The sequence below is a fragment of the Choloepus didactylus genome, chromosome 8, assembly GCF_015220235.1.
Source record: "Choloepus didactylus isolate mChoDid1 chromosome 8, mChoDid1.pri, whole genome shotgun sequence".
NCBI lineage: Eukaryota > Metazoa > Chordata > Mammalia > Pilosa > Megalonychidae > Choloepus > Choloepus didactylus.
In genome coordinates this window covers 47,632,081-47,657,238 of record NC_051314.1, presented here as the reverse complement: position 1 = coordinate 47,657,238, position 25,158 = coordinate 47,632,081, and the positions used below count along the sequence as shown (strand labels likewise).

The 25,158-nt window shown below is 36.1% G+C and overlaps 1 protein-coding gene across 1 annotated transcript in view; it reads left to right on the top strand.

Moving 5' to 3' along the window:
* TMTC2 (transmembrane O-mannosyltransferase targeting cadherins 2) overlaps nucleotides 1–25,158 on the top strand; it is a 438,482-nt gene that overhangs the window by 257,788 nt on the left and 155,536 nt on the right. Inside the window, exons 5-6 of the mRNA XM_037847587.1 lie at nucleotides 20,244–20,329; nucleotides 20,799–20,983. Of these exons, the coding sequence (XP_037703515.1) occupies nucleotides 20,244–20,329; nucleotides 20,799–20,983 (271 nt within the window). The remainder of the gene's footprint in view (nucleotides 1–20,243; nucleotides 20,330–20,798; nucleotides 20,984–25,158) is intronic.

The window sequence follows — 25,158 nt, the reverse complement described above, 5'->3', positions numbered from 1 at the left end:
GAGGCCAAATTGAATCAGGGTGGGCCTTAATCCAATATGACCAGAGTCCTCGTAAGGAGAGGAAATCTAGACACAGACCCTGAGCAGGAGGAGTAGGAAACAGGAGGAGGCAGAGGAGACCTGTTGCACAGTGATGGAGGATTGCCAGCAAGCCACAACTGGAATGCTACAGAAATATGGCCTGCCCATACCTTGATTTGGACTTCTAGCCTCCAAAAGAGTGAGATAGTAAATTCCTGTTGTTCAAGCCAACCAGCCTGTGGTATTTGTCATAGTAGCCCTGGCAAACTAAGACAAGAGGTAAGGAGAAGGATCAGAGATGGCATAAGAGAAGTTGTGGGCCTACCTGACATGGAGCCAAGCCATTTGTTGAGCTCCATTCAAAACAAGGCATTGAGATCAGAAACAGAGCTTGGCCCATGAAAGGGAGGATGGCAGAAATGTGGGAGGATGTAAGCCACAGCCAAATGGCTATAGCTCAGGAAGGAGTTTCTTGTCAGGCTCAATGGATGTGTGTGTGTGTGAATTGAGGACAGAGTTAGGACAGAGTCGAGTCCAGGGGATGCCAGGTAAGCAGACTAGTCTCCCCAAATAGAGGAGTCAGAAGAGGCTATCAAAGAAGAGTGCCCTGGAAGTGCTTGGCATGTCTGACTTTAAGTGCTTGGGACTGAGAGATTTTGGTGAAATTCCATTGCTTCAGAATCATGAGAGCTGTGGCTCGATGGCTCAGCAACCCTGAACTCATCCTGGAATGAGGGAGATAGCTTAATCAATATGTGAACATAATCTTGTAAAACATTTAACCAGGACTTAAAAATATGGAGTAAAGTGTTAAAGTCCCTCTTGCAGTATTCTTCATATCCCTTACCCTCATCCATTTATATCCTTTAAGTTTTTTTTAATAAGTATTTATATATGTATATATATATATATAGTCATACATACAAACTCCTGTTTTTTTCATGTGTGCATCACCATTGATTTTTTTTTTTTTTTTTTTTGCTTTATTTTATGTGTACAGATATGGCCCTTTTGACGAACATTAAGTTGTTTCTATTAGGGCTGTTACATAACATTTTAGATTCTTAGGGCTGCTGTAACAAATTACACAAACTAGGCGTACGGAGGCTCTAGGGGACAATCTGACCTTGCCTCTCTAACCTTTTGATTGCTGGCATGCCTTGGCTTGTGAAGGCATCTCTCTCTGCTCTGCCTGCACATTGCCTTGTCCTGTGTGTGTGTCTCTAATTGTTCTCTCTGTCTTTCTTCTAAAGAAGCATGCAATTGCATTGAGGGCCCACTTGGAAAATCCAGGGTAAGCATCTCCTCTCAAGATCCTTTAAGTAATCAGGTCTTTTGCTATATTAGGTACTATTCACAGGCTCCCACGATTAGGGCATGGACATATCTTTCTGGGGGCCACCATTCAGCCTGCTATACATAAAATGCATGAATTAGCATCTGATGGAATGTTTTCAAAACTACTATGTTGCTTCATTTTCCATTTCCCTAATGACAAGGGAAATTGAATAATGTTTCTTAATATTTGTTGGCCTTTTGTAGTTTTCCTGCAAAGTAACTGTTGATATTTCTTGCCTAGTTTTCTTTTGGGTAGACTTTTTCCTATGATTTATGGGGTTTAAAGTAAAACACACCCCCTCCCCCACATACATATACATATACATTTACATTTACATATATATTTACATATACTTTTATGTATATGTGTATCTACATGTGCTGGTTTGGATATATTATGTCCCCCACAAAAGTCATGATCTTTTAACCCAATCTTGTTGGGTGGAACCTCTTGATTGAGTGTTTCTATGGAGATGTGACTCACCCAACTGTGGGTGATACCTTTGATTAAATTATTTCCATGGAGGTGTGGAACCCGCCCAATCAGAGTGGGTCTTGATTGGTTCACTGATTCCTTAAGAGAACTCAGTAGCCAACACAGACCCTTGCTGACACTTGTAGATGCTTGGAGATACAGACAGAAGGACTTTTGGAGATGCTAAGCTAAGAGATGAGGCCTGTTTGCACTGGTAAAGCGAAGAGAGGACCCCCAAGACACTAGAAAGAAACACCCTGGGAGAAAGAAGCAAGGAGCTGAGAGAGAGGAGTGAAGGCAGAAGTCCAGAGACATTTTGGAGAAAGCCATTTTGAAACCAGAACCATGGAGAAAAGGATCAGCAGACGCCAGCCCTGTGCCTTCCCAGCTGACAGAGGTCTTCTGGATGCAATCAGCCTTTCTTCAGTGAAGGTCACCTCTTATTGATGCTTTAATTTGGACACTTGTATGGTCTTACAACTGTATATTTGCAGCCTAATAAATCCCCTTTATAAAAGCCAGTCCATTTCGGTATTTTTGCTTAACAGCAGCTCTAGCAAACTGGAACACTACGCATATACCTAAACAAACATGAATTTTGCAAATATTTTCTTCCAGTTTTGCCCATGTCTTTTACTATACTTAACCTTAATTTATATAATTTTTATATGGAAATATCTGTATGTGCATTTCCTTAAAGCCTCTGTATTTGGTGTCTCTGTGAGGAAGTCAATGTGCAACTAACATTAAAAATATCCCATGTTTTAAAAATATTTTTATGATCATTTTTGCTTTTCTGTTTAGGTCCCTAATCTGTCCTATATTTAATAATTTTTCATATTAAGTAAAGGCATAATTTTTTTTCCAAAAGAAAATCATTATTTCTATCATAATTTATTGTAAAGTCACTTGTCACCTAGAGTAAATTCTAGGTATACATAGGTTCACTGTGTAGACCCTGTTCTGGTCTATTGGTAAATATTTCCACTCCTATGCCAAGAACAAATTGTTTTATTTTCTATAATTTCTACTAAATTTTGTATTTTAAAAGACAAATAGCCCATCTTTGTTATCTGTTTTTAAACATTTCTTGATTATTCCTATGTATTTTATCATAGACTTGTTAGGTGGCTTTTGAAGTCTAGTTGGGTTTTTGATTGTTTTGTAGTGATTTTAAATATTAAATTGAGGAGAATTGACATCATTATACTGTTGAATTTTACGTTCTAGATACATGTATTTCTACATTTATTTCAATTTCTATAATTTCCTTCATTAAGATTTTATATTTTTGTTCACAAGGGTCTCACATATTTGAGGTTTATTTATTCTTAGTTTATTTAAAATTATGTTTGCTAAAGTGAATTGGATCCTATTTAATTCTCTCATTACATTTTTAACTGGTCATTCCTAGTTGTGAAGATTTTGTTTTTCTAAATATGTCTGATTCAAAGCTTTGATTGTTGTTCTATCATATATCTGATTCTTAGTCTATGCTTCTTTCTAAGAGTTTTCCCAAATATATAATGTTCTTATTTGCTGGTATGCCTCTGTACACACTATTTATCCTGTCTGCAACATTCTCTACCTTCCCATACCTTTCTGATCCCTTCCATCCTACTTCCTACCCTTTTTATCTTGCTAATACCTATACATCCTTTATATCTCAGTTTAGGTGATACTTCCCAGGGAATATTTCTCAATACCTCTCCCTACTTTCAGGTTGAAAGATGGGTACCCATCCCAAAGATCACCAGAGCAACTAATACTTGGCACTTTTTTGTTTGGATCATATTTATATTTGTGATAACTTGTTTCCCTTAATTATACTGTAGTCTCTTTAAGGGCAGGGGATGTTTGGGTGCAGTTCTCTCCCCAGCACCAACCACAGTGCTAGGCATATGGGATTTAAACTATGCATATCTTGATTAATGAATTAAGCAATGAGAGGTATTTATATTTGCTTCACCACAGGCAGTGCCAGAATCTAAGTCCAAGTTTGTTGGACAACAGTCCTATACATTATACGTCTACATAGCTAGTCTACTTCTTTCCCAGCTTGTGTTACTAGCTATTCTCACCTCTCTGATTCTCCATGTTGATGTATTCCACAGCTTTTTTACATTTTATATAAACATACAGACACACACATACATGGGCGCATACATACATACACGTATGAAAACAGTCACTGTCCATAAAGCATGAGAATAATAAAATCCCACAGAGAGAACATGCTTATTGTAAACATACTGATGTGGGATAAAGATTTTGGAATATATTGTCACAAACTCTGGCATCAAAGCTTTAGTTCTCTTTCCCTTCTCCCCCAAACCCTGGAAATATTTTCTTTATTACAGACATATTGAAAAATATATTTTTTTCCTGAATCGGTAAGAGAAAGTAATGTATCTATTACTTAACTGGATAACCAGCAAAGGAACATTTCAACAAAACAAATTCTGATATTTCCATTTGTTGATTGGAACAAAAAGGTAAATAATTGCATATATGAATCTATTCTAATTTACTAAAAAGGATATGATAAAATGTTGCAACATCCTTAAGATATCAACAGCCCCTTTAAAATCGTACGTGAAGTTAAGTGCTTACATAATTGACTTTTGTTCATAGAAACACATTATTTAAATTTGTGTTTTAGTATTTTTCAATTCTAATTTGCAGACTTACCATAATATTAAGTATCCCTACAGGACAAATAGATATGCTAAGAATATACCTCTAACCTTTATTGAGAAAATTTTTGAAAGTAGAGATTAGTGACTATTTGAAATTGGGTGAAATTGACCTTGCTTAATGATTTCATCAACAGATATGCATTTATGCATATAAATTCTTAAATATATTTTAGTATTTAGTTATCCATTCTTGTGTTTTGGCCACAATGTACTAAATTCAACCAATTTAGCTAAGTCTATCTCATCAAGATGCCAGGCATGGATTAAGGCAAGAGAATTACTATATAATGTCCTGAAATTCTGCAGAATGGTAAAGGGGAAGTTGGAAACTGTTTTATAGGAAAGCTGGAGTTAAAATCCATCCAGGTCAATTAAAAAACAAAACAACCGCAACACTCAAGATGAAACACTTTCTATTGTAGTTTTTGTGATGTTAAGAATAATTAATATATGTGATTATTAGTTAAAATTACAGACTATGTAACATGCAAGCTCATCTTGTAGGACTGGGTAGCAAAGCAGTAAGTTTCTAACCAGTGGTTTGAGCAAAGAGGCTGGATCTGGCTAGGTGCCTGGGGCAATTAGTTTTGGAAAGGCCTACTTAAATGAAAACACATACAAGGTTGAGAACTTACCTGTGCACCAGCATTTTAATGCTATTTTCCTCATTAAATTGACACAGATAATGGAAAGGCCCAAAGTCTAGACAAGTCTGCATGGGAATCATGTTTGTTTGGTGAGCACATCAACCAGAGTGTTCAATCCATTTAATTTTTTGGAGCATCAAGCTAAGGAGTATTGGATGAAACATGTATAATGGCATTAGTCTAAGACAGCCTGATGCCATGAAATCCTTTTGCTGAAGCTCTGCTTTCCCTGGAAAGTGCCGGAATGTGTTGTTGGCATTTGCCTCTGGAAATCTTTGTTTACAGAGCATCCAAGTCCTACCACCTGCTTTTCCATGCACCCTTTTGCATGTTGAACTCAGTTGTTTGATTCTTACTCTCAGACAAGTGACACTTCATACTTCCTAGCTTGGGAGCCATTTTCTTTCCTCAGTTATCTGTACACCTGTTCTCTGATTCATTATGAGTTAACTTTACAGATTAGCTTTGTGGGGGAAATCTCTTCCTGCCATTCTAAACTCCTCAATACTTATCACACCCATGCCAAAATTACTTTCCACACGGTTTTTGTGGAGAACGACCAGTTGTAAAGTTAGATGAATGCTGACTATGCTTTTTGAGTATACTGATAGATACGAGCACATTTTCAAATTCCCATGTGAGAAGTAGGATCAGTTAATTTCATTTAACAAATACTGAGTGCCTTTAGAGTGACCGGGATTGTACTAGATTCTGGGAATAAGCTGACAAAGAGAATGCATTTCTGTCCTTAAGCTGCTTGAAATCTGGATTTAAACACAAGTTAAGTAACCCCGTGACTTCTTTTCTAAGGGATATGCTTATATTATTTGTTGTGAAAAGACAAAGAGACCTAACTTAGCCTGAAGAGGTGAAACATGGAGTTACACTAGAAAGACATGTGAATGAGGTGATCTGGAGAAAAAAAGTGTTTGGATTTTGGCTTTTTAAATTCAAGGTGACTATTGGACATCCACTAGGCAACTGTAATGTACTTCTAGAGCTCATGAGAGCATGCTCAGATAGAGGCTGTAGATTTTGGAGCCATAATTATGTAAGTATATAAATTAAAACTTATTGTAAGTAATATTTTGTGTGTGTGTGTGTGTGTGTGTGTGTGTGTGTGTGTGTGTGTACTCTGTATAAGGATAAAAGAAAAAGGTCCACAATGAAACCCTGGGATATACTAATATTTAAGGAGCTTGACAGAAAAAATGGAACTCTAAGTTATATTCAAGGAGAAGCAAAGAAGACCAGGATGTGTGATGTCATTGAAGCTGATGGGTGACATAGTATGAAGAGGAGAAAATGGTCAAAAACCATGTACTATAGAGAAGCCAAGTAAAATGTCTCTGGGGTTACTATGGCCCCATAGGAATGAAAGATATTTGCATCAATCCTGTGTCTTAGAAACTTGGAAATATTACTTATTTCTCCTGAATGTAGTGGTCAGAGAAGAAAATTTTGCCGTTACAAAGCAACAAGGTATCCTATTTCAGAGTAATTGTATTCTATGAAGTCTGTGGATACAGTGACCACAGAACTGAGATTCACACTAGGAGCTCTTTAGGGAAAGAGGATGTAAATTATTTACATCTTTGTTTCCAGCACAAAGTGAGGTCTTTGGCATTTCTAGTTAAATGGTTTTAAATAGAGTTAATCAAATTACTTATTATTTCATGTTCTTTGCTTTTACAGTAATGGAAAATATACGTCACGGTATGGGAGTCTAGGATTGTCAACTGGAACTAACTGTTAAGTCTCACCCTCCCCAGCTGATCTCAAAGCAGAATTGGGGGAAATCAGAATCCTTTTAGAAATTGAAGCATGGAAGGAGAAATCATTGTTATGCTCATTTCTATTGTAGATTTTCCGTTAAAAATGTATTTTCAGAAAGGCACTATGGGAGTCATGCCTTTCTGTGGAGAAATTTTCATTCAAGATTAATTTGTATAGAGTGAAGTAAACTATTTTCCATGTTGGAAAAATGATGTAAGTCATTTTTCTGAAATCTCATTCAAATGGTTTTTAATTTTATAGTCATTTCCATCTAGAGCACTGTAGGTAAATTTGAGGATGTACATTCAAAAGACTGTAGGACAGGTTTATAAAGAAGTTCATAATCACATCTTGTTTTAATGCCTTTTGTTTGGTTTAACTTTAAAACTGATTGGAAGTTGCTTAAATGGCCAGAAATATTTTTGGGGAGGAGTAGGTTTCCTAAAATTATTCTTACTTGAAAAGTCCAGGCTGATGTCTGTGCAGCAAGGTTTCATGTAATTTAATTTCAGTTTTCTCAGGAGGAGGTTTTACATTATGAAAAAGAAGTGTCTTTTTTCCTCTGCTCCAGAAGAAAAATGAACAGATGTAAATTTATTTGTGTAGTTCCAATCAGCCCTGTGCAGATTTCCAATTACAGTGACTTTAGAATTATTCCCTAGACACTTCAGAAAATATAGTAATATTGTCTTCCATTTAATTTGCTTTTCTTTCATACAAAACCTAACTGTGGTTTTGCTTATATAATGGAAAAGCTGCTTAAAGTAAAATTGAAGTTTGGGGATATGTGGATATTTAGATGATAATGAATTAAGAAAAATAATATTGTGTCTGCTGCTGCTGATTTTTCTATGATACATATTATTATTATTATATTTACTGTTATTTCTATGGATAAATTATATTTTATATCACTCCTTTCAATTTTTTGTTTCAGTGTTACCCTCTCAGTGAGGCCTCCTTACCTACACTATTTAAATTGAAAAGTCTACATCAGTCCCACATTCCTGTTCCCCTTTATTCTTTTTTTCATATTGTATTTATCATCCTCTAGTGAAGTAACAATTCATTATGTAGCAATAATTGTTGTGTATATTACTAAAATATAAGCTCCATGAAAACAGGGTTTTTGTATGTATCCCGGTTACCTACGATAGGGCCTAGCACACAGTAGGTGCTCAGTGATATTTGTTGAGTGCATGTTTATTCATGCTGCTCATGATTGAGTCAAAATACCTTTGACTTAAATGCCTCATGTGGAAAGGTGCTGCATGGATTACCCTCTATCCTAGTACCCCCTGCAGAATCAAGAGCCCTGGGGGTCTTTGTTTCAAATCTCCATTGCTTTTAATCATAGTGCTGTCCTTTGACTTTGCCCCCAGGGATTCTTATTGTTGGAAAGAATTAGACCAGAGTGTTTCATGGCATGGAAGTTGGATAAAAGGCAAAAGGGAAGAGTGATCCCATCAGGTCTAGCCTGGTTAGAATAACCATATCTTATCATTCAGACTCGGAAAGTGAGAGGGAGGCACTTTCTATAAGGCTAGAAGACCCAGATAGGGGAAGAGTCCAAGCTGTCTTAAAATCTAAATGGAGACCGGGTTTTAACACCATTTATGTTCCATTTTTTGGCATGTAATTTGTGTGTGTGTGTGTGTGTGTGTGTGTGTGTGTGTCTGTCTGTCTGTCTGTCTCTGTCTGTCTGTATTTAAGTATCCCCTTGCATATTTGCCTGTTTGTAGTAAAAAGCTTTAGAAAATCTCCAAATCTTAAGAACTTGAGGGGTAGGTGCAAAGCTGGAATGCAAGGTAACGTATTCAGTCTCCTGAAGCTTAGGGTTGGAGAGGTGAGTTTGACTTTGATTAAAGCAACAATTGATGGTGCAGAAGACAGACAAGCTGGCCAAATCCTAGGCCCTGTTTAAAAAAGCAAGTCAAGGGAAGAACACTCAGGGAAGAGAAGTTTCTCTTGGGGTTATATCAGAGGGCAGGCCAGTACCCTTATAAAACGTGCGGGTGGAATGGATAGAAAAGAAGAAAATAAAAGCGAGTGCTGCTGACAATAATCATCACTTCGCTCTTTTCCCTCTTTCATCCCCAGCCTACCGTCATTCTATCCGCAACTCTCAGCCCCACTCCAGCTCTTTTCCCCTTCCCCCACCTTCAACCACCAATTTGTCTCCCACTTACCCTGCTAGAAAATATATGTAATGAATACTGCTAGGAATTCAATCTAGCTTTCTATGCTCTCTGAATTGGATGAAGGGGTGTCCCTTCCCAGCATCAGAATTAAACCTGCAAATGCAATTTTAGAAACACTATTAAAAATATTTTCCTTCTATCCTTCAGGTATTTCAGGATAAGCCTGCAAGTGAATTGTTTCTAGGGTGAAAAATCTATTCCAAGCCAAAAAAAGATGGACTTAGACTTTCAGTTTTGGAACTCATCTTGCTTGTTCTTAAGTTAGAAACCGCTTGTATGACCTAACTCCTATTCCTGCTGGTCTGTGAGATACATGATACTTTTTCCCCTTTCATAATTTATCACTTCAACAGCAGACTTTTCTTAGAACACTGCTGTTAAGGGACAGAGAAAACACCCACTTTGCTGAACATTTGTGGTAAAAGTCAGGTCGTTGCACTAAATCACTGTTTGCCTACAGGGACATCTCTAACCCATGTCACAACCATATCTCTAATGTAATCAGGCCCTGAAGCTTTTTTTTATTATTAATATTTTCTTGAGTGTGTTGATTCCTGTGGAATTCACAAATGTTAGTTTTGTTTTGTTTTGTTTTCCTGCCCGAGTGAACTAGCTTAAGTTAGGTTCTTCTGCTATGGACTTCCACAGTGTCTGATACTCTATCATAGTACTCTATCATAGTACTCTCTGTACAGTTTTATAACTGCTTTTTAAGATTATCTTTCTCCTCTTCATTAAATCCCCATAATGCCACTTTCAAAATATTTTTTAAAGGAATGAACAAACCAATCAACAATCTAATTACATTGACTTTTACTGATCTGGCAAGGCTGTGGCCCATGCCTGTATTCCAGATTATGAGTTTCTCCATAGTGAGAAACTGGTATGTGCTTTTCCTTCAAGAAATTACATAATAAGTAGCCATCCCTATTGAGTGGCTCCTATAAATAGCAAAGAATAAATAGTGAGTCTCTATTTATGTTTAAAGTTAAATCATTGGTGGTTAGTGCCTTTAATTTGTATTAGCTGTTTTTCAGTTTTTAATTTTGTTTTAAATTACAGAATTCTTTTAGAAGATTAAAGAAAGATTTGAGGGAGATTTGACTGTGATCCCAGAAAATTTTTACAGGCCTGGAAGAATAAGTATTTGTTTTTATGGAAAGAAGGAAAAGAGGAAAAGTTTCTTTTTTTTTTTTTTTGAAATTTGGTGGCACCCTTGTTCCTTGGAGTCAGTTTCACAAAATATTTAAGAGCATGGGCTTTGGCATCCAACAGACTTGGGTTCTAATCTTCCATTTATGGGGTCCTGTTACTGACCTTGAGCAAATTAATCGTTATTCCTCTCTGCAAAATTGGGTTACGGTATCTACTAGTGTTGCCATAAAGATTAAATAAAATAATGCCTGGAAACTGCTGAATATAATTCTGATGCATAGTAAGAGCTCAAGAGTTTGTTAGCTGTTATTTTAATTCTTTTTCTAACTATTCCCTGGATATCCCTTTGTGGGAATATGCCTATACTTACCGGGAGACATTTCTGTGAAGAGGAGTGGATCCAGACAAGAATAATTCTTTTAAAAGCATATTGGTAATGGTGTATTTCTTGGTGAAGTGGAGGGTGATTGCCATTGGAGGTTGCAGTTTTTCCACACTTGAAGCAAATTCCAAATACTTTGTGATTTGAGAAGAGCATGTGTAAGTAAGAAAAAAGAAGAGAAATTTGTTGATTCAGATAATGAGGAAGCAGAATGTACATAAGCAAGAGAGGGGGGACGATTATTAATCCTTAAACTGAGAACATCAAGTTATTCCCAGTGAACCAGTGTGGTATAGTGGGAAGATAGCCTGGCAGCCCTGAAGTTGAATCTGATCTTGAGACTTGCCACATGTGTTATCATGGATAAGTTGTTTAAATTCTCTTCCCCATGTTTCATATCTCTAATGAGAAAATAATAATGATATTTTACATGCGAATTATACAGAAAAGCTATCATGTTATATATGTATCATATAATCTTGCCACCCAGTATTAATTCTCTTTCCAACTTCCCATTGGATACTGTTTTTTAACTAGGAAAATATATTCACACCTATTATTATTTTATGATGTGTAGAGGAAAATATGGCTTTAATTATATATTCACAAGATGTATAAAATGAATTATGCATATATTAGCATGTAATGTAGTTCTGTGAATCCTAGTCCAACTATAATTAGCTACATGACTTAAGTTGCTTAACTTTCTGATCTTTTGGCTGTCAGTTCTAAAATGGGGGTGGGTATATTTATAGATTTATTGAGAGCAGCACATTAGATAATGTATGTAAAACATCTTGTTTAGGACTTGTCATAGAGTGGAAGTAGACATATAGCTTATAAGGGCTTGTTTAGACATCATAGTCCAAATTTTAACTTAGGAAAAGCATCTTTGTAATGAATACAATGTTGAAATTGATCCTTCACTAATTTTTAAGACGTGATATTAGTGAGAAAATCTTTCTCTTTCTTTAGACCCTAAGCAAACCTAACATGAAAATGAAAATAAAAAAGCTACAACTTGTTCTGTTTTTCCCCTAATATTAATAGATAAGGTTTTTGGTTACATAACACATTTGATTATAAAAAGTCATTTTGATTAGATGGTTACTGCTCCATATTTGACAGGTTAGAATTAAAAAGAAATCTTTTATAAATAGAGTGACATTATTATACTTTATTTAGTTGTGAAAGTCTAAACAAAATCCAATTTAGAACAAATAAATAGGACTGTGTCAAACGAAAGATACCAGAGAAGAGATTTAACGGAATTTTCGGAAACCTGCTTGGCAGTTATGTGACACTTAGAAGCAACAGTGTATGGAACAAAATCATATGTGCTCTTCTGTCTAGTTCATATCACCTGCTTGTTCTGTCTTTCTCTCCATTTCTCCATCTCCATTCTTCTTCATGCAAAGAAAGTACAGAGTGGGAAATACCTTGCTCATTACCCATTCAAGTGGAATTTAACCTTTGCAAAAAGGGGGCATCTTTTTATTTTGTTCACAGCCCATATGGTATGCTCATATATAATAACAGTATAGTTTAAAAACTATACAATTCAATTATGTTTTGCCTAGCAAACTTATTAAGTTTTATTCTAATAAGTTGAGGTTATGTGTTTTAAATAAAAATTAATCATTTACATTCATGACTCTATTACTGTTTTTCTACCTTACAGTCTTTGTAAAAATGTTTTAAACAGTATTTGAAATACTTTAATAAAGAAAAGGAAAGGTAGAAAAATAAACTTACATGTATGATTTGAGAAAAAAAAAAAGGAGCAGAGGGAATTTTTTTGCTTGGCCCTCAAATGTAAAATCTATTATCCCAGGGTCACCTGAAACCCACAGAAGTGCCATGTGGGACCAGAAAATATAGCTTTGTCTCTGGTATCTCCCTTGGCACTCAAATTCAATCACATGTATCTTACAAAGTCTTTCTATCTGAGATGAAAATCCTACATATTTCTATTTCACTTGATAATTCCTATGAGTTTTCTTCTTTCTAGTTATTAGAGGGTTGAGAGGATTAATTAAAATGCTTTTTAAAAAACACTACTAATGCCATTACTCTTTTGGGTAAAGAGTGATAATGCTGACCACTCTGATGTCTAGGAGCTTAATTTAAAAGTTCCAATTTCATGCACCCATTACTCTCTTAAATTATGTAATTTTAATTAAATATTTTAATTTCATTTTTTATACTTGGCAGGTGCCTAGTCTGGTTATCACACAAAACCAGATAACTCATACTTTTTATTCATTGAAATATTATTAAAAAAAAGTTTTTCTAAAAACTCTCAATGAGAGCTATATTTGATGTTACATATTTTATGAACGTATGTAGTAAAAAAACAAAGAAAAACACCACAACATGTGTCATTTTATCAGCTCAGAGGAGACTGGTTTGCAAGTGATAGGAAACCCCAAATAAGAGTAAGCTAGACGAGTTAGAATTTTATTGTCTGTCTTGCCAAAAGAAGTCTGGAGGTTGGCTGTCCCAGACTGTTAGGGTAGTTTCATGAAAGACTCAGGTTCTTAAGCTGGTTTTAGTTTGCTTTCCACCATCTTCAGCACAGGGCTTCTATCGCATAGTCAGTTTAAAGGAGGAAGGGTAAAGGAGAACATATTCCTTCTTTAAGGACATTTCCCATAGCTGCGTAGGTCACTTGCGCTTTTATCTCATTGGCTAGAGATTAGTCACATGACCAAACCTGTACTGCCTGATTGATAAAGTTATATTTATTTTTATGTGTTCAGTGCCTACTGCATACTAGGTACTTAATTTCTAAGTTTTTGTGTCACTCTAAAACTTTGAAATACTATTATTGATCCAAGTAGTAGAAAATTCATTTCAGTTACAGTATCTGTATTCAAAAAGGGACTTTCAGTTTGATTCCATTTATTGCTGCTGTGGTCACTTGAGAATTTTGGCCCAATATCTGTTTTATCAAACAAGTTTGGGGGCATGAGTGTGCCATGCTAATAATTATTGCTTGTTTGACAATCGAGATTAAAGTTTTATTTTTCCACATATCCTTTTGTAAACACAGCTCCAAACTTAGCATAACTCTTGAAAAACATAGAAGAAATGCAACAGTCATGCCATTAGACAGTTAAATTATATAAAACCTCATTATTAGAGTTACTAGCTAAATTAACAAATTTAATTAGGAAATTTGGATTAGCGCAAAGTTCAAACATGACTCCAAACCAAAGCCAACTAATTTCAGTTGGGAAATTTCAGATGCATAAATACATTAGGAGAAAACTGAACATCCAAAATTTACTGTATTTTATCTTTGAGAGAAAAATCCTCACATCAAAGTAGATATATGTGTTACACTATAATCAAACAAAGTAAAAATTTTTTTAAAAGTCTTAATTTAAGTTGAACATTTTTTTCTTGGTAATTGGATAGTAGGGATTATAAATTATTTTGTGAACCATGCCTATAAACATTACATTATCTGACTTACTCTGAATGGTAAATATCCTTTGATTAGGGAATAGCGAAACTGTTTTTTACTGGCATATTTTCAGTAACATACTCTTAATTTTCAGTTGTTTTTAGCTTTGTAGCTTCCCAAGTGCTTCCTACATAGATTATTTCATTTATTTCCATGCAGCTTGTCATTTTTGCTATTGGTAGGTTAAAGATCCCATCATCTATTACTATGAGTTTTGGTGTGCATGGCATCATCTAACTGGAACACTGTTCACTGCTTTCTTGACTTTATCCTTCAGGTCTCATTTTTCTAGGAACCTCATCACACCTGTAATCTTGTGAAGGTGTCCCTTTCACAAAACATCTTTGTCATGGCACTTTTTGCACTGGGTTGTGATTGTTTGCTTGCCAATCTTCACCATGAGCAATTCATTTTTAAAAAAAGTATTTATTGTATAATAAATGTTAATACTTAGTAGGGAAGACATAATTATTATTTAATAGCATTTTAAAAAAGAAAGAAACTTACCTTGCTTTAGTATTTCTCTAGTTTTAAAGGTACGTCAGTTCTCTGTAAGCAGCATTCTGTTCGCTTGCTGTTCTTTGTGGATGTAGTGTAGTTATTGCAATATATATTCTTGAACATTATATTTTTTCATTGACTGATGTGTTTATTATTATCAGCTTTGGAATATTTCACAATTCATCCATTTTTAAAGACGTTTGTTGGGACTTGAGGCAAAAGGTCACTTTTACTTGAAGATTTGAATGACTTGACAGTTCTATCTTGGGAGGAATCTTATTAAAAAGAGCAGTGACAATTTCTTCACATGTATTGACAGAGATAGGAGAGGGCACAATTGTTTCTTTTTAATTTTTAGAAAATTTCATTTTTGTCTTTTTGTGTGAAAACAATCAGTATAACTAATGATAGCTTTTTATTGAAAAATAATATAATCCTTGTATTTTGCTTTCTTGTAGTCTCTATTCTCTATGTACTTTCTGTGTGATTTGCAGGGGCAGGAGGGACCCTTATTTTCTGAATAAATGTGTTGCAGTTAGTGAATTTGAAATGCTAATTGTGGTTTCTCAACCTCAGCACTATTGACGTTTCCAGCTGGGTAATTTTTTGCTATAGCAGGCCGCCCTGTGCACTGTAGGATGTTTAATGGCATCCCCGGACTATCTACTTGATGCCAGTAAGGGATGCCATTGTTGTGATAAGCATAAATGTCTCTAGACACTGCCAAATGTCCCATGGCGGGGGAGGGGGAGGAGCAAAGTTAACCCTGGTTTGAGAACCCCTGTGCTAAATAAATGTTCCACTTCTGTCTCTAAGTATATAGAACCAGCTAGGGATTTGTATGACTATTTACATTTAATGTTTGCATTTAACTCTGTCCAATCCACTGTTATCATGGGTTTGACTTGTTTTCATCAATCAAGTGTCCAGATCATTGTGATTTGTCTTAGACAAAGGCAGCGTTGTTAGGGAGACTGGAGTAAAGATGGGCAAAACTCTCAAAGGGAAAGAAATTCTACAAATGATATAGTAATTTCTAAAACATATAATCAAAAATCATTAAAAACACTGAAAGGATTTAGGAAAGAACATTTCGTTATTTTTCTTGAAGCAAAGTGGTCTTCTAGAATTTAGGGGTTACAATGAATAATAGTTTATATATCCAGACATGTTTTCTTCCTTGACTAAAAGCAAATATTCATTCTTTCTCTTTCCCCAATTTGTATTCCTCTTCACTGACTGCTTAATTTCAGTGACTGTCATTCTGAAAGACAAACATTGGAGGAGAAATTTGAGAAGTAAAATATTTTCTTCTATTAAAAATTCTATAATATTTCCATATACATGCTTAGATAGCCCACCACTTGTAATTTGGGGATCCTGCCACTCTAATTTGGGGACCAGTAACATTTTTTTTCAGATCCTTCCTCATAAAGGCACTTTAATTTCACATTAATACATAGCTTGGGCCAGTTTCCTTAATTGTAAGGCAACTCCATATACTATGAATGCAGTTATTTCAGAATAGACTCTGGCTTCATAATATGTCATATATGCTATCTTTTTCTTAATATATGTAGAAACCAGAAGATTTTGTTGACATGATCAGCATGTAAACAACGTATGTCAATAATGTCAAACAGTTATGGATAAGCCTTTGGTATGAATGATCTTTTAAAATATAGATCCTCCTTTATAACCAGACTGCTGGGTTTAAATTTTGGCATACCTCTTGGTAGATGCATGACCTGTGGCACATTGCTTAACTTTTTCTTGACTGAGGTTCCTAATCTGTAAAATGGGGCTAGAAATAATAACCTGCCTCATAGGTTGGGTATTAAATGACATAATATATGTCAAGTACTATGCGTGCTGAGTAAATTGAGTTGTTGTTGTTGTTAGTTTTACCATAACTACTGCTTTGTGAAGGGTTTCTATCCCACTGTCCTATCTTCAGTAAAATAAAGAAAGCTTTTTTAAATCTGTAAAACAGCAGTGACAGAATCCCAATCATTTAGTTCTTGAATTGACCCAAATTCATTCTGCACTGCCAAAATGGCACTCAGTTCCCTTTCCATGCTTCAGTGGAAGTTAATGGTATAATATAGTTTTTGAAAAAACAAAATTCAGAGAATTTTAGAGTAAATCTAATACCCATGTAACTAGGTTTGAATTATTTTATCTCTTTTTCTTCTGAATTTTTTCTTCTGGAATTGAGTATCAGAGAAGCCATGCCTAAACCCTAGCTTTGCTTCTCAACAATCCTAAAATCTAGAGTTAGGTAGTTAACGTTTCTGAACTGCTTCTTCTTCCTGTGCAACATGAGGCCGATAATAACACTTTTTCCTCCCAGCTACTGCTGTGTATGAAATTTCAAACCTCTGCCAGTGTAACTTCTTCTGTGAGGCTTTCCTTGTCAATTCCCGGGCATTGTTGTGGCCTTGTCCTCTAGCATACTAATTTTCCATACCATTTGTTTGTTTTCCTGTTTGTCTCCTCTAATAGACTGTGCATCCAAGGCCAGTGCATCTCTTTCATGTTCACTTTTGTAGCATGCATACTAGGACCAAGTTGATAATTAAACCATAGCCCAAGAGAAATCAGTCACAGTAGCCATCTAACTTGGACTCCCTCCACTGCTTGCTTTATTCAGATATCACTGAGGACAATACTCTCTTGTTCAAAGAGCCACATTATATATAATACTGGAGACTTGGCCGCTGCATGACTCTGTGCAACTAATTCCCCACTAGGTTCCCTCAAGTAATCCGGCCAGACAGGAGTGTCTGGGTGTGGTTATCATGCTATTTATCATTTTCCCCTCTTTGTATATTTTATAAATTGGAAAATGACAGGACTATAATGTCTCAGCATTGGGCATCCCATGAGACTAAATGTATCAGTTTTTGAGGTTTATGAGCTTTAGTTAGGCACATTTTCAAAGACGTGTGCTCGCCCCCTCTTGTTCATTCTGTCTAGCCTAATAGCATATTTGCCCTTTAGAAATGCAATTATGTGGAGGCTAATTAGTGAGCTACTGCAGTTATTCAGGTGTCAGAATGATAAAAAGGGCCCTGAAAGAGCCATGCAGATGAACCTTGAGGGGCAGAATAAAAGTCTAAGAAAATAGGAATTGCTGGACTTTGGAGATTTCACAAAACAGGAATTGTGAGGATGAGAAAAGGGTACAGAGTGATACGAGTTTTTTTCCTTCTATTTCATTTATTTATTTCATCTACCACCATCTGTCTGTCTTTCTGTCTTTTTGAGTGGGAGATATTGTCTGCAATTTTGGATGTGATGATTTTGAAATTCCAGAGAGCACCTGGCTTGACATGGCTCAATAAGCTATTGAAAACAGATCTGGAGGTCAGGAGAGAGACTGCTACTTCATGGATTTGAGAGCAGTCGGCATATAGACAAACCACATGGGTGCATGAGGTCACCAAGAGACAGTGTTTATAGAGAGAAGACACAAAGGCAAAATCTTGGGAACTACCAACTTCTTTTGGTTCATTCATATATTCATATGAATTTATAAGAATTCATATTCATATATTCATATGAATGAAGAGGTATTTTCTTCTTCATTTCTGAGTAGGATGGTCCCAAAGAGACTCTGATATCCCAGAAGCCAAAGAAGTATAGAATTTCCCGAAAATGAATTCACTAGTCTCAAGTGGCTGCAGTTGGTGGGCAGGTCACATGGGTTTGATAATTAATAGAAGTTTGAACATGACATTTCAGGGGAATTCAAGGTTAAATGGGATTTGAGGCATTGGACATGTGTACCATAGGGTAATTCTAAAGAAAATCTGACTTTGAAGGGAAGAACAACAATAAGGTAGTGGTTAGAATCAGATACAGGGATGGCTAAAGTCTGTAGGTGTTTATTCCCCCTACATTCTAAGAGGCTTATGAACATATTTGTAGTTTAAGAGAAAGGGACCTGTAATGGGAAAAGAGATTGAAGATATTGGGCAAAGAGGAGATCCTTGAAGAAGGTAAAAAAAATAGGATTAAATATCTGGTTAGTAATTCTTCTCTGCTATCATTAGCCTCGTATCAAAGGAGAAGCCCTTCTTTCTTTGCATGTGAAAGGAAAGCAATATAGACATTTAAGGTTGTAGGTAAATTTCAGGAGTGAGATAATGTATATGGACTAGAGAGCATTATAGCAATAAAATTTTTGATGTAAGGAAAAGTATTCCTTTTGAAAATATATGTGTGTTCATTAAATAGTTTTCCCACTTTTTAAGACCACTGAGCATTTTCAGAAATACTTGCATTCTGCAAGATGCTTTGTTCTTGTACCCAGCAGTGGAAAAGTGCCCTTAACAGCACAGCATATCAGTTTCATAACCAAATTAATTGTTGCTCAAGATTTTTTAAGGAAATACACATTCATGAATATATGAAAGTATTCTTAATTGTTTTGGAAATCTTTCCTCTATTCAAATGACTTTTCAACAAAGACTAGAATTAATGAAGTTGTTAATAATATATGCTGATGTCTCAAATGAGCATACTTCAATTTCAAAACGATTTACTTCAGATATTTTCTCAATGGTGGCCATTAAATAATAAAGTGAGTATTTAAAAATTTTCATCAAAATGGTAAATTTTTATCAGTAGCCTTCTCTTCCCTCAAATCTCCATTATATAGCCTTTCAATGGCCTCAGCAGCTGGCAAGTTGAATCGGCAATTTGAGGAGAACAAGAGTACGCAGTCCCCACAAATGTGCTGTGGTGTCTGTGAGATACTTGCACTGGGATAGGTAGAAAAGTACTCCAGAAGAGTTATTTGAACTTAGTCCCATTCCCTGACACCGCATTTTCATAGACGTGGTTATAATTGATTCTCATTTAGGTCATGAGGCTCGGGTCAGGGAATGGCTGGATTACATATAGCTGCTGCCTAGGGAAACCCATGATGTATTAGAGAAAGATGTGTCTCAGAAAAAAATGAACTGAAATTTGTCCAGTGTTCTGAAATTGAAGCTTATTTGACCAAATCCAAATAATAAGAAAATAGTAGTGTGGGTAATAGCCTTCAGTCTGTTTCTTTGTTCCTTTTTTTGGTGTCTGATTAAATTCTGACTCCCTTGTTCCAATTGACCCAGACTAGTTTTGCCTTTCAGGCAGTCATGGACCAATAATTCCCTGGGCAACATGGCTAGTCAGAGAGGCATCTCATGTTTCTATATATATCACTGCCTTAGACAAGTTTCCTTTCTGAAGTGATGAGAAAATGTGCGTGCTCCAAGAAGAAATCCAGGTGGTTTGTAATTCTAGTGGGAGAGAAATGATGGCTGGAAAGGGGAAAGTTCAGTGGTGGTAAAAAGCTTTTTGAAAAAATTAATACTTTCTAATGCCACATAAATGCAACTGATATCTATCCAGTATTTTCTCTCCTGAGGAATAATTTCCTTCTATTTTAAAAATTTTTTATAGTACTAGGTCAGCATTTTTATTGCTCCAGTTAACCATTTTTATTTTTGGAATGTAAAATAAAAATTTGTGGTTTATATATAGTAATACAGTCCTGTCTCCAAATTTCTGTTTTCCTTATGCAGAGGGTTACTTCTACAGGAGAACAGCAGGTTTGCAGAAGCACTACATTATTATAAATTGGCGATTGGGAGTAGGCCTACACTGGCTTGTAAGTATTATTTGAATTATTTAAAAATATGCCTTTACATCCTTTATCAGTGAAAATTATCTTTGTCACTTATAACCTGATAGTGAAAAAACACAAGGCTTCTATTTCTGAATGCTTGTTACTCAAATGATGAGCTTCTAACAATTCATCTCTCTCAATTTCATCATATTTTGATACCTTTTACATTAAAAAGTGTTTAAATTAGAAACAACTTTATCCAACTAGATTTTAAGCTCAAAAATAATTTGAACTCCTTTAGTGCAGAAATGATTTAATGTAGTGTTCAGTGATACCTGTAGTTTCAATGATAACCAATACTTATTTATCCCATAAGTATTGGTTCCATAAGTATTTTTTTTTCTTTTGAAATAAAAAATGTCACCAAAACTAAATGAAAGATAAAGTAACTTTATTTAGGCACAGTGCATATCATCATCTCACACTTATATTTCTACTCTTTTTCCTTCAGCTGCATATTTAAACACAGGAATTATTCTAATGAACCAAGGAAAGACAGAAGAAGCCCGACGAACATTTTTAAAGTGTTCTGAGATTCCCGATGAAAACTTGAAGGACCCTCATGCACACAAGAGCTCTGTTACCAGCTGTCTGTATAACCTGGGAAAGCTCTACCATGAGCAGGGACACTATGAGGTAAGCTAAAACATATCTGTCCTTTCCCTTCCCCCATGTTCTGATCCAGTCTCAATGTATTTTGTTTGTTTGTTTTTAGTTTTCTATTTTGAAAAACTTTCAAACCTACAGGACAGTTCCAAAACTAATACAAACCCCATACAGAGAGCCCCACCATATCCCTATCCCCCTGGATACCCAGACCTACCAATTTTAATTTTTTTGCCTTATCATTTTATCTGTCCACCCATCTGCCTGTCTGTCTGTCTATTTGTCAGCCATTTTCTGAACACTTTGAGTGTAGGTTGTATACATCATGCTCCTTGTATAGTTAATACTGCTGTGTACATTTCATAAGAATGAGGATATTCACTTATCAGTGGGTTTTACTCACAATCTCATTGCAGGAGCACTACTATGCATTGAGAAGCTAGTTATGTGTGTTCATTAAAAGTATTTTGAGGTCAAATTAGTTTGGAAAAAACCTCTGCTAAGGAAAATTTAGCATGTTTCTTTACTGTGGAGTTTCTCAGAGCAATTATAACATGCAATATGTACTGTAACTAATGGGATATAGCATACATTGTTTCAAGCTTATTTGCTCACCATCGCTTTGATTTTATGATTCTAGAATTGTTACCCTATATCCAGTGTTTGATATCGTAAGAATATATATTGTTAGTACTCTGAATATTAAACAAGTGAATTGATATAAAACCTACCTATTTTTCTTAATTATTTAAAAAACTATAGTGAAAGGAAAATTAACTATATGGCTTTTAATTGGGAGGAGAGGAAAGTGATGGAGAGAGGATGTAAATAGGGAAATAGGAGAAACTCAGCTTCTCTCGAGGGAAACATGTCTGCCTGTATTTATACCCTCATGTTCATTACCATCGTTCCATCTCTCTCTCTCTAACATACCACCCTCCACTTACTCTTCCAAAAGTTTTGAAAACTGCAGTATAAAGATGAAGATCCAACTTCAAAAAGAATCATATTTAATAATTTCAGTTGATTCTCAGTAGCTGGAAGATATATTTCTTTCTTTCTTTTTTTTTTTTTTTAATTTAGATCCCACCTGATTGCCTAACTTAAAGTAACTATGACTTAAATGACCATGGGTGACCTCCAAACACTTATTGACTTTTCTGTGTCAACTATAAAATTTCTGTTGAAACTAAAGAGCATTACATGGTGATACCTGATCTCATTAATCTAGCAGGAGAAACAGGATAACCCTTCTGAGAGTATAATACCACAAGGACTTTGCTGAAAAACCATAAAAAAATGTCACCAGAAATTACTTCTAGCAAATGGCAGTTGATAGAGCTTCACTAGGGTTGGCATAGTTGGTTTTGACCTTTATGAGAGAGCCAGTTCTGGAGAACAACTTTTTTGATTAAATAATCACATAATGCATTGGAACATGATAGGAGATTAAGGTTTAATAACAATAAAGTGAAGATCATACTAAAACTATTTAGCCTAACAATTCTTACCCTCCATCCTATCTGAATTTTGGTGCTGAAATTATAGAAAGGGATTGGATTCATTGTATTCCCACCCTGAACAACTTCCCTTCAGCTTCAAGATAGAAGATTCAAAGAATAATAGAGAATTTCTTATTGTTGAGGTTACCGTGTATGTTTTCATGGGACAATGAAAATAAGGCAGCCTTTAACAAGACTAGATTTAAGCAGATAACAAATAAAAAATATAATGAGAAGCCCCACTAAGATTGCAGAATGAGAAGCTTTAGGGCTCTGTCTTCCCTACAGAAACTTTGAATAACCAGCACGAATGGCAGAAAAGTCTTTCTCAAGGCTCCAGAAAAGAGCTAATGGATTTCAGTAACAGGGCAAGGACTGAATCAAGAAAAAGGCTACCTAAAGCAGTAGGACCTTGTGGTGCTCTGGGCCCATCCCCCATCCTGTTACCAACTCAGGGCTGCAGTGGTCCCTACTCCCAGTGTGGATGCCTGGTCCCAGTTCCAGGGGAAGCAAATTTACCCATGTGTACACACTGGGAACAGGTGTTGGCCTGAGGGATTGAACCAGCACACCTGTCACAGGCTTGCCATCCCAGAGCTTGCCCTGTATGTAGAAGGCAGTTCACAGAACTCTTCTACATAACGCTGAAGGAGAGCAGTCAAGTCATGGCTGGTGGGGCAAGAGAGTGGTGGCTATAGGCCATACAGTGCAGTGCCAGGGTGTCAGGAAAGAGGGACATTCATATCTGTATAAATGGAGGAATTCCTAGGCCACATGTGTGTACCCAAAATAAGACACATGTGCAGAAAGGATCAGGGAGGCCCCTATGCTTTGGCCTGGAGTTATCCTATAAACTCATTATATGGATTATCCCTGAAGGAAAGCACTTGCACAGGTCAATCTGTAAAAAACTGGCAAACATATTCTCTTGTTTTCCTCTTTCTTCATTAACTCGTTGCATTCAAGAAAATCTCTGACGTAGCAGTAACTGGATACAAGTATAAGGAACAAATGCCTTAGACTTTAAAATTCTAGCAGTAACGCATTAAAATATCAATATGTTAAGGTTTTAACAAAAAATTATGAAAGATACAAAGAAACAGAAAGTGATGGCCTGGACAAAGGAGAAGATTAACATGTTAGAAACTATGAATGAGGAGAAACAGACCTGGGACATACCAGACAAGGGCTTTTTAAAAATTGTCCTAAATGTGCTCAAAGAGCTAAATGAAAATATGGATAAAGAACTAAAGGAAATCAGGAAAATGACAGATGAACACAAAGAGAATGTAAATCTGGAGACGGAAATTATGAAAAGGAACTAAACAGTGCTGAAGACCACAGTAACAGAAATTAAAAATTCCTTAGAGGGTTTCAACAGCAGATTGGCACTTGCAGAAGAACTGAGGAACATATAGATTAGGAAATGGAAATCAGCCAGACTGAGAAGGAGAAAGAAGAAAGAATGAAGAAAAGTGAGCCAAACCTGAGGAACCTGTGGCTCATCATCAAGAAAACCATTATACGTATTGTGAAAGTCACGGAAGAAGAGAGAGAGGAAGGAGCAGAGAGAATATTAAAAGAAATAATGGCTGACAGCTTCCCAAATTTAACAAAAGATATGACTATACAAAACTGTTCCAGTTTGCTAATGCTGCCATTATGCAAAATACCAGAAATGGATTAGCTTTTATAAAGGGGGTTTGTTAGGTTACAAATTTAGAGTTCTAAGGCCATAAAAGTGTCCAAATTAAGGCATCAACAAGAAGATACCTTCACTGAAGAATGGCCTTTGGCGTCCAGAAAACCTCTGTTAGCTGGGAAGGCATGTGGCTGGTGTCTACTCCAAGGTTCTGGTTTCAAAATGGCTTTTTCCAAAATGTCTCTGGCTTAGCTTATCTGGAGCAAACTCTGGGCTAGCATCTCCAAAGAGTCAGCTCCCAAGCATCTCTCCAAAAGTCTTTCTCAGCTCTTTCTGTCTGTGAGCTCTTATAGGACTCTAATGATTTAATTCAGACCCACATTGAATGGGCGGGGTAACCTCTCCATGGAAATAATCTAGTCAAAGGTATTACCTATGCTTGAATGAGTCACATCTCCTTGGAAACACTCAATGAAAAGATTCCACCCGACAAGATTGGGTTAAAAGTTCAAGGCTCAAGGAGGAGCTAAGATGGTGGCATAGAGAGGTATGGAATTTAGTTAGCTCCCTGGAGCAACTAATAAACAACCAGGAACAACTAGTAAATAATCTGGAACAACTGCTGACAGACAGCCGTGACTGTCCACACATCGTACACCAACCTGGTTTGGGTGGAAAGGCTGAAATTGCAGCATAAAATCTGTAAGTAAAACTGTGGAACCATGCCAGGAGCCCCCTCCCCACATGGCAAGCTGAGCTGCAGGACCTCCTTGTGGGAGAAAGCAGCATTCTCGGAGCGAGTGAATATGGCTCAGCCTAGCTTCATCTGGGTTTTTAATTAACAAATGTGGACTACTGAATACAAGCTACAAACATAGACAAGCAGCAAAGTGCCCTGAAGTTGCTACCAGTGGAGAGGAGGTGGGGATGGAGAGGAAAAAAATTAATTAAAAATATATTCAGAGACTTTTAGAGACTGACCTTAGAGAACCGGAAAACACCTGTGCCCCGGGAAGGGGAGTCCAGAAGACCAGGTGCTCTATCTCATCAACAGGCAAAAC